Here is a 10,049-nt window from a genome sequence, read left to right as displayed (position 1 = left end):
ATCTGCCCTATGAGCAAAGGCTGAGGGAGCTGGGCCTGTTCAGCCTGGAGAAGGCTGAGGGGGGACCTGATCAGTGTCTATAAATACCTCAAGGGAGGCAGTGAGGAGGAGGGGGGCGGCCTCTTTTCAGTGGTGGACAGTGATAGGACTAGAGGAAATGGCTTCAAACTGAAGCATCGGAAGTTCCACAGGAACTTAAGGAAGCATTTCTTCACTGTGAGGGTGACAAAGCACTGGAACAGGCTGCCCAGAGAGGTTGTGGAGTTTCCTTCTTTGGAGATCTTTAAAACCCACTTGGATGCAGCCCTGTGCCACGTGCTCTAGGTGACCCTGTGTATGCAGGGGGGTTCGACTCGATGACCTCTGAGGTCCCTTCCAACCTTGGGCATTCTATTCTATGATTCATTCTATGATTCTATGAAATTGCAGATAATCTGCAATTATATATACTGCTATACTACAAGTAAAGTCTAACCCTGATTTGTGTCATAAGCAATTGATTTTCCTATGCTGAATATTTTACATACTTGTGTACACCAGAAGATTTTCCTCTGGTCTTTCGGCCCAGATATGACCGTTTTCTTTACTTCTGATTCAATCCCAGTCAGTACGACAAGATGTAGCAAAAATGGGTTTGAAAGTAGCAAGTTTTAATATAGAAAAGAGAGGAGCTGAAGAATAGAGGTGAAGAAAAAGATATTTCTTTTTAGAAATGTTCTACAGGAGATTCTTTGCCTGTCTAACAGATAGGCATGTCTATGCGCTAAACGTTTCCTCTCATGTCAGTGTATCTAAAATTACTTTGAAATGTTCCCATGAAGATCAGTTCTCGTTTTGCTGGAGCAGGCTGCATTTTCAGTTTAAATTGCCATTCAGCGTGCAAAAGAGGGTCTGAAATCAAATATCCTTCCACTAGATTTGTCTGGCAGTTGGGTCATGGTAGATGTATGAAGAGCTAGCCAGGTAGAGATGAAGAGCTAGCCAGGAAAAGGGTTTATGTTTTGGTAAGACTTACAAGACATACTGTTACCAGTGGTTGGAAATGATCGTGTTAGAGTCCTACAGACTGTGATAAACTCTGCCTTGGCACAAGCTTAGGTAAAATGGGATTGGAAGGAGCTTAAGCTGTCTGGCTCCTAGCCAATGGGGCCAAATTTAAGCTCTTTGGATTTATTTCTTGGTAGGCCTGCATCACATATTGTGTGCCCATAGGTATGCCTCACAAATGCACTCCAAAATGCCTTTTTTTTTTCTTACCATCGTCTTGATTTCCCAGTAGTGCCACTGCACATGATGCATGCCTACAATGGGAAGAACTACTTACCTCTCTGAGGCTGCCAATGGGCCCTTTCTGGTTAGACAACCAATTTGCTTGAAGATTTAATCTCATTTTCTACCAGTTTCCCAAATGTTACTGTGGTAAATAGCAAAATACTGGTCCAAAGAACATAAATAAATCAACAATTAAATAAATAAATAAATAAAATGTGTATTATTGGTAGTTCTATGTGGCTAGGCTAGGGAGGCCACAAAAAGGTTTCATAGCTATTTATTGCTCCATTGCTTTTAAGTCATTGACTTCTTAGTAGGTTCCATTATAGGAAAAAACCAAACTTTTCATTGCCTCCAGAGAAAGAACTTGAAGAGCTAGACATGAGAGAAATCCTCCCTTTGGTATTGGCAGTGCTTATGACATATTAATGACAATTAATACAATGACAGATGAGGAAAAAATTGAAGATCCACCCAACACACTTGGCATTTTACCCAGAATCAAATAGTTCTTATTCTGCTGAATAAGGCTGGAGCCTTGAAAATAGTTTTTTTCTCAATAAATACAGAGTAAATCAGTATTGTTTAATCAATCAATAAATCAAAGCATTGCATTCAAAGATGTGTGCAAGATAATCCAGCACACTGTGCCTGAACCTTACCTACCTACAGAGTAATAATTAGCTCATGCCTTTTTCCTGCAGTGTTTCTTAAACCAGCAGGTTAGCATAGCAAATAAAAAATCCAGGGCTGTCTCTTAAGAAGTGGAAAGCACAGGCCCTACCCAAAGTTTCTTACGTTCTAATTTTTGGTATGAGGCAATTTTAGGACTGTGAGAGGGCCTAAAGTAAGGGGAAAAAGAAGGGGAGAGACCGAGTTTGCAAGAATAAATCACATACAAAGGTTGTTTTTGTGCAACATCTAGGTGAATACTGATAAATAGGACTGATGGGAGCATAAGGGGAATGTAGGACTTCACGTAACGGTTCAGACCTATGGACACTTCTGACCCAGAGTATGTCTCTGACTGTGGGCTGTGCCAGAAGTAGAAGTGAAGGAATTTTCCTCATGGACATGGAAGGCAGGTTCCTTCCAAATTCCACTGCAGTGATTAGTTTAACTACAAGAACTTTTCTTTTACTGTCCTTTATTGTGTGTCTTGTGGATATCAAATTAATGTCCATTCTCACTTCCAAATTAAAAACCTAATGGAAATGATTTCCTTATGTACCTTTGGGTACTTAAGCAAAAGAATATTTCTCTGACCCAAACTTCAGTAACTACCTTTTGACCTTACATGTTTCTTGGTTCTTCCTATATTTTGACATGTGGTAAGCAACATGCCTCCTCTCTGTCTCAAAAAAAACCAAAAGAACTTCCCATGTCTTGAATCTTTTTTTGTTTGCTTCCTTTATTTCAGTGATAGAATGACCGAGCATAAGACAAATTTTTCCAAAGAATTATAAGATTATTTTCTGTTCTTTTTGGTGGTAACGTTTTGTTTATTTTGTGGCAGTATGCTCCTGGAATAATTTTACTTTCTCAATCAGTCTAGTTGAGTTGCTAAAAGAATTATTTATATTGCGGTCACCTTAGCTCCCTTATTAATCACATTAGAGTAGGAAAGTGGCATGCAAAGGTCAAAAGACTCAATAATGATGAAACAGCCTAGCAAACACAAATTTGTATGTAGGAGATAATACGARCAAAATCATAGTCACATCACAGCATGCGTTGTGGCCTCAGGTACCATCCATGCCTTCTCTGCCTGTAGAAATACCACAATAAATAACCAGGCAAATAAAACTTCTTCATGKCTGTTATAGTTAATAAAGGTGATGATTAAAGGAAACCTGTTGAATTATATACATATCTGTTTGACTATTTATACTATGTGTGTAACACACACAGAGGTGTATGTACATGTGTTAATACATATATATKTGTGTGTATATGTATTTAGTATATCTATTGATGCACTCAGGTGAATGTATATGTGTATATGAAAGAAGTTGGAAGCCATTGCATTGAATGACTGCAATAATGGGAATGAGAAAATGAGAAAATCTATTTTTGTGTGTATTAAGCATAAATTTTCAGTGCAGTCCAAAATAAATGTCTAATGCCTGAAGAAGCCTGTTAGCAGTTGCCTRTGTGACATCCTGCTGATGTAATACCAAAGAACATGACGAGCTCTCCAATATGCATTTATTTATGTACATCAAGAGTACTCTGTGACAATTCAGCATTCTTTTATGACCTTGCATTCACATACGATACACACATACATTGCAGGAGAGCGGCTGCGGAGAGTTGCTGTTCTGTGGAATCTGTGAGCTGGATGTTTCTGCATTTATTCACGTTCAGTTATATTTAGCTTTATGAATTACATTACTGACTTCCAGGTACTTGCTTGCAGAGTGAGATGCACTGCTCCGTGTGAGCAAGGGTGGCAGGGCCTGGCCTCGGGTACTTGGACATTCCAGTAAAACCCTCCTGTTATCTCTGGAGTTGACGTGGTGTCACAAGCAATCACAACTTTGACGCTAGCTGCTGTCTCACTGGGATATTCACAGCATCACAGGATGGTTGAGGTTGGAAGGGACCTGTAGAGATTGTCTAACCCCTCTGCTCCAGCAGGGACACCCAGAGCACGGGGCACAGGGCGGCATCCAGGCAGGTTTGGAAGATCTCCAGAGAAGGAGACTCCACAGCCTCCCTGGGCAGCCTGTTCCAGTATTGCCTGTTTGCACAACAAAGGAGAAGTACTACTGGTATATGAGAAAAGGAGCTCGGATTAGAGATGTTTTCAGAGATATTTGTTGAGTCTGGGGCCAGACTTTTCTTTCTGTCTTCTTCCATTCCTGACTGAAAGAGGAGAAGGGCCTTGCATCACAACGTGCTGTGCAGGGCTCAGACGGGCAGGGAGCAGGTGGCACATTGTTTATCAGGTGATATCATGGAAACCATATGTCCAGTTTTAGATTGCTATTGCTACTAGGGTATCTTTTAGTTACGAGAGAGAGAACAGGCTTCCCCGAGCATTAGATATTCTTATCTGCCTTTCAAAACACGCCAAGTGGGATTTAAAAGGAATGCTTGCAGATCACACTGGGTTTTCTCCCAACTCTCTCTCCTTTCATTTATTTCCAGTGCGAGGTGCACTGAGAAGGAGCTGGATCAGTATTTCAATTCCATGACATATGCACAAATTTATTTAGGTATGAGTGCTTTGGGGCTATGGAGAAGCTCAGCAAGAGGAATGAAGAGGGCACTCATTCTGAACTGTTTGGTGTACTTCGTTTGTGCAATCTACCCCAAGCCTGCTTGGCTTCAGGGCACCCAGGGCTGTAGTGCTGATATGTGCAAAAGCTGGTAGCCTCTTGAACACCTCTGCAGTCAGGACAGAATATATAAGGGGGTGATATGCCAAGGTAAATATTGGTTACTGAGACTCAGAAGCTGCTSTTCCAAAATGCCATGTAGGAAATTTGCTGGACGCAGTCATATTGGGGGAAGCAAGACCATGGTAGAGCTCAGTGATAATACCAAAGCACACTTAGACTTTCAAGAATATTGACAATATAATCTTCCAGCTTCTTTTAATGAAGCAATGTATCTCAGACTCCAAAGTCGATGGAAGATGTAAGTTATGGAAGTTATGGAAGACATAACTGGCCAGTCACTTTGGATAAGAATAGAGGCAGGAAGGAGCTGCAGGCATGTAGAGGGAACCTCTAGTGCAGGTCCACTCAGACGTTTTTCAAGAGAATAGGAATTAGAAGCCCAGTAGAGTGACACAGATACTGAAGCTCCATCATTCTTAGTCTCCTAAATCTTCACATTTGTATCTTCCCCACTTGACCTGCTGCCCTGTGTTAGCCTGTGCAGGACTAGATAGAATTTTGTGAGTATTGACATAAAYATTTCTAATAAAATAAACCCATGTCACCACTGAAGACATCAAGAAGCGAAACAAAACAAGTGAGCTTTGGAATAGTATCTCCTGGCCACTTTCAGTGGTCATCAGACTTTCTCAGAAAATCTTACGTCCTTGGCCACTGTCTGATGAGCACTATTGAGACAGTAGAAAGCACTGTACTAATAAAAGTAGTAGTAGTAGCAGTAGTGCTAGAGAACACCTGCAGTTCTTCTAGGTCATGATCCTGGTGTGTGTGCCCATGGCCTGGGATTTAGACCTGTCACCTGCTTTGTCCACCTCCTTTGAGGAGAGATCCCCAGATGAGTATGTAGCTTCCTCTGATGAGGCTGACTTAGTTATTGTGCAAAGTGGGCTCTGCCTCATGTTGCTGCTAATCTTCGTTTAGCATCTGTGAGTTGCATTGGACAGAAAACAAGATCTCTTTTCAGCCCCTGCTCTGCTTTCTGCAGTTTTCCAGAAATCTAATCTGAGCTAAATAAGATTGCATGACAGATGATATCCAATCTGCTAAAATATTCACTGATTTTCTTCATTTGCTAGCTCTCAAGCTCCCAGAATCTTCAAAACTCTTTAACAGCTGTTTCAAGCTGGTTTTGGGACACTGACTCTTATGCAGATTTTTCAAGTTGTAAAAAGGGTGAAAATTAGAAGAAAACACTTTCCAGGTGTAAATACATATAAAACTATAAAACTTGTTAGCCAGGGTTTGGCTTTTTTTTTTTTTTTTTTTTTTTTTTTTTGGCGTTAGGATTTTCCAAGCCACAAACGTATTGCTATGCAGTGTGTAGTGGCACAACTGTGGAAGAATAAAGACGCTCTATGAGGAAGTCTGTGGGTATTTTTCCCCTCCCAAATCTCTCTGCTAATGAAAAGGATGTGGCAAATGAGTGGACAACATCTTAATCTAAAGAGTTTTCCTGGAAAACATCAGCAGCTTTAGTCTTGTGGTGACTGTGCTTGAAATGAGTGTATAGTGTCTTTGCCTAGCTRTTACTGATGAGTCATGTAACTAAAAATAGGATCACAAAAATTGTTTGTATACAATCTGACATTACACCATTCTTAGATTTTTTACTCTTGTAGGTAATTAGTAAGGCATTTTGGACTTTTTTGGAACTTTAGCAAGAATATCTTGGAGAGGTCATGCATGAGTAGGTGTTGAGTTTGATTTTTTTTTTCCTTCTTCATCTGCAAGATTTGTTTTTTGTAGGAGAAGATGACTCATTCCAAGAGAAGTGTCAGTAGGATTAGCAGGAAAGCTTTCTAAGTAAAGCTCTGGTCCAAAGAGCCATTGCTTTTTTTAGTCTGCAGCAGCAATGCTGTTGCTTGTTTTKTGGTCTGAAGTTTTGCTGAGATAGGTCTGTAAATGTATTTGATGTATTTGGTGATTCTGCAAATAGTAGCAGCTTTGCAGAAATCCAGAAAGCTAAATAAAGATTATTTCTAGATGAAATATTGTGAAGAACAGGGAAAATGGTACCTCTTTTTAGGCAAATATCAAATACCAGTAAAATAATACTAATTTCTGTTACAGCTRTGTTTATTGCCAATCTTAGAATTGTATTATTGTGACAAACCTTCAGTTGAACATATCCTTATTTCTGTATGTGAAGGTAGAAGTAGATTTTAAAAATAAAACAGCGTAACAAAACTCCTTTTTTTCTCATCAGATTCCTCGGATGATGAAGCTAGTGAGAAGACAAGTGAGRAGTGGAGAGCAATGCATCAGGAATCAGACTCCAAACCTGCTGTGACAAAGAAAAGAAAGAAGGTTTGTAAGTTGAGTGGTTATGTAGAGCACAGAGGTGACTGCATAAGGAAATGTAGTCCCTTTTCTTTCAATAAGGAAGCAGTTTTCTTTTTGTATTGTCTCATCCATTTTTTGTGTAATAAGATCCTTTGTGATTTGGATTTATTTGTAAGTGATTGGGTTCCAGAAGATTTCAATAATAACTTCATTCTTGTTTTGTGTAAGCTGAGATTGTTGAGCCTGCTCCTTGCATCATGTCTTCTAATATCACTCTAACTCAGTGATATAACCCTGAGTGGTTGTCCCTGGATTCCTCTGGTTGTACACCTGAGACCTTGGAAGCTGTATTTAAAATGTTTTACAGCATTTCCACTCAAATATAACTCCATTGAATTGTCCAAGTGGAGAAGAATTTAGGTCCCAATGGATGTTTTCATAGCCTTGCACTGCTGAAAGTTTCTTCTAGCACCTGTAGGAGCTATGATTCTCAGCACCACATGGAGTACACCCTGGAAAAGGCATCTTTGACAAACAAATTTCCCTCATGCTTTGTTCGTTGTATGGGAATGCTAGGAAGGATAAATGAACCCAGATCATCCTGCTGATTGGGAGCTGAAGCTGCTCGCCTGTTGCCCAGCGCACCCGGCCCAGTCCTGCCTCTACAATAAGAAATACCAATTTGTATTTTGGACAGGTATTTGAGGTTAAATCATTATTTTATAGAGTTTCATGGCTGATAGGAGCTCATTGCCATAGTGTTGTTGCAGGTCTTACATAACAAAAAGGTTTGCTGATCAGTTGTATTTGTACAAAGGTAGTRGTTTTGTTTTCTGGTATGTTTAATGCAGCATGTTTTGTTCTCTCATCCTTGCCTCGTTCACAGTCTGGAAGCTATTCTTCAGAGGTCTTGGCATCTTAAAACCAGTCAGAAGACAACTAAATTGAATTATGAACATTTATGTTTCCAGTCTGCAGACTGTCCTTAGGCTTACCATGACTTGAATAATTTGTTTCTGATCTGAATGGAGCATAGATGTGTTTACTTTGTCACTAACTCCCAGAGTATATGACTGACCTAGGAGGTAAAATTTCACACAAATACAAGAGTGTTTCCACTTTACATTTGAATTTCCAGTAACTTGGCAAAATGTAATGAAAAAAGTTGTATTAGAAATATAATACAGGAAATATTTTATGTTCTGTCAATGATTAACAAACAAGGAATTTATGACATTTTAGTTCATAAATCAGTGGTCTCAGCACAAATTTCCTGTTTTCTGCATTTTAAGAACTTCCTTGTAAAAACAGCTAAGAACACAGAGCACAAGGGAGCCATGTCAAAAGCCAGTAGGTTGTCTGTTCTGCATCACGCATAAGAAAAACACTCAAAAGACCTTTGCTTAAGGGTGGCATGTGAAGAGCTATCAAATGAGTAGGTAGGCAGCTAGCACTTATGACAGGGTCAGAAGTTCAGTCTACATCAGATGCTTAAGTATTTTAGGATCATCAAAAGACGTGTAGATGTACAGCCATTCACCACCATTTGGTTTCTCCTACCTTTATGGCTTTCTTATTACTGTCTAGGTACAGTAGACTTGTATTTCTGGTCTAACAGTGCATCATGCATATGTATGTGTGTATGTATGCATATATATGTGTATATATATGTATGTGCTGCTGGAAAGGAGTTCTGTGAGTCTGCTTAATGTGCTGCTATAAAGGAGTTTTGTGAATCTGCCTATTATGGTGGTGTGAAGCAGCAAGGCTTGGCCTACAAGCCTGCTGCGTACTTCTGTTGCCATTGAAAGAAAGGGCTTCATACTGTGTTCGGAAAAGAAGCCATGGCATTTGATGGTATTTTAAGCATTTGAATGTATTTTAAGCATTTGAATGAAGAGCTATCAGTGAGAAATATTCTTTTCTATTAGAGAACGTTTTTCAGCTCTGTGGGTTTTATTCTTTTGTCACACAGATCCCAGTTGGGAATGCACGTGGTGTTTTTCACATTTATATGAAGCAGGTCATGATGTTTGTGAAGGGAGAAATGGGCCCAACATGACTGATGGGCATTTTTTGTATTCTGAAAGACTCATAAACAGAGTGGTGAAGATTCCTAGATTAAGGAACCATTGTATTCTGCAGGAAGAAAAAGATTCAGAAAAAGATTCTGGCTCTTTGATGGCTTGGTAGTGTCCCATGACTAAATCAGTACAAAGACTTGTTTTCTGCCTAAAATGTGATGCTGAATATAGAAATTAGGATCATAACATCTGGAAAGTGGTCTTTCAATATCTGTGGACAGCTGGGATGTGTCAGGGTAGAGCAGGAGCTGAAGGCAGAGGGTAGCTCTGTTTCCGTCGGAACGTCTGGGAATGCTAGCAGCAGGGTTAGGAATGGAGAAATGAACAGTATTCTTAAAAACAATTGTGTTGGAGTCATGACAGAGATTAAAGAATAAAAAATAAAACCAAAAATCTTATGTTAACCCTGTAACCTTATTAGGGCAAATGAGTTTCTACTTTCAGTCAGTCCCTTGATTTCCAGTGGTGATCCAATGTGTTTATACTTGAGAAAATCACGGGGGCAGATCCCTATTTGTTGAGGCAAGATGTGGACTCTCTTATGGGTAGGCATTGACCTAGGCTGCAATACGAATTCCAGGCCTAGGTGCAGATGTAGTGAGTTTGCCCTGGGCAAACCTTGTCTACTAGGTCCTACATCTCACTTCCAACCTCRGCCATCTCTGTACAGCTTTAGTGTCTTTACTAGTGTTGACTGTGTTTGCATTGCAGCACATAAAACAAGAAAGGTCATTTTTTTTTCTGGTGGGTGTGGTGGTACTCTGTGTTTTATTGCTAAGTGGAGGAAGGTCCCGTCACTCCTGCCTCAAGAGGGGAACGAAGGAGCGTTTCTCTAGTCCCAGACTCCTTTGACTGCTGCTATTTCCCCTTCAGGCCTTCCCTAGGGGCTAGTGCAGGCCTGGCTCGTGCAGGACTGAGTTTTTGATGTCCCAAATGAGTTTTCTCCACAGTTGTTCACAAGAGTAGATTTTTCCAGCCATGTGCATTTTAGTGTCAAGGAACT

The 10,049-nt window shown here is 40.1% G+C and overlaps 1 protein-coding gene across 1 annotated transcript in view; it reads left to right on the top strand.

The window, feature by feature from the left end:
- Nucleotides 1-10,049, top strand: part of CMSS1 (cms1 ribosomal small subunit homolog) — a 102,860-nt gene that overhangs the window by 77,270 nt on the left and 15,541 nt on the right. Inside the window, exon 3 of the mRNA XM_026035881.1 lies at nt 6,886-6,986. Within this exon, the coding sequence (XP_025891666.1) occupies nt 6,886-6,986 (101 nt within the window). The remainder of the gene's footprint in view (nt 1-6,885; nt 6,987-10,049) is intronic.

Source organism: Nothoprocta perdicaria, unplaced genomic scaffold, assembly GCF_003342845.1.
Source record: "Nothoprocta perdicaria isolate Ctin4 unplaced genomic scaffold, notPer1 scaffold_169, whole genome shotgun sequence".
Lineage (NCBI taxonomy): Eukaryota > Metazoa > Chordata > Aves > Tinamiformes > Tinamidae > Nothoprocta > Nothoprocta perdicaria.
The sequence above is the reverse complement of the archived record's forward strand: the minus strand, read 5'-3'. Positions and strand labels throughout refer to the sequence as shown.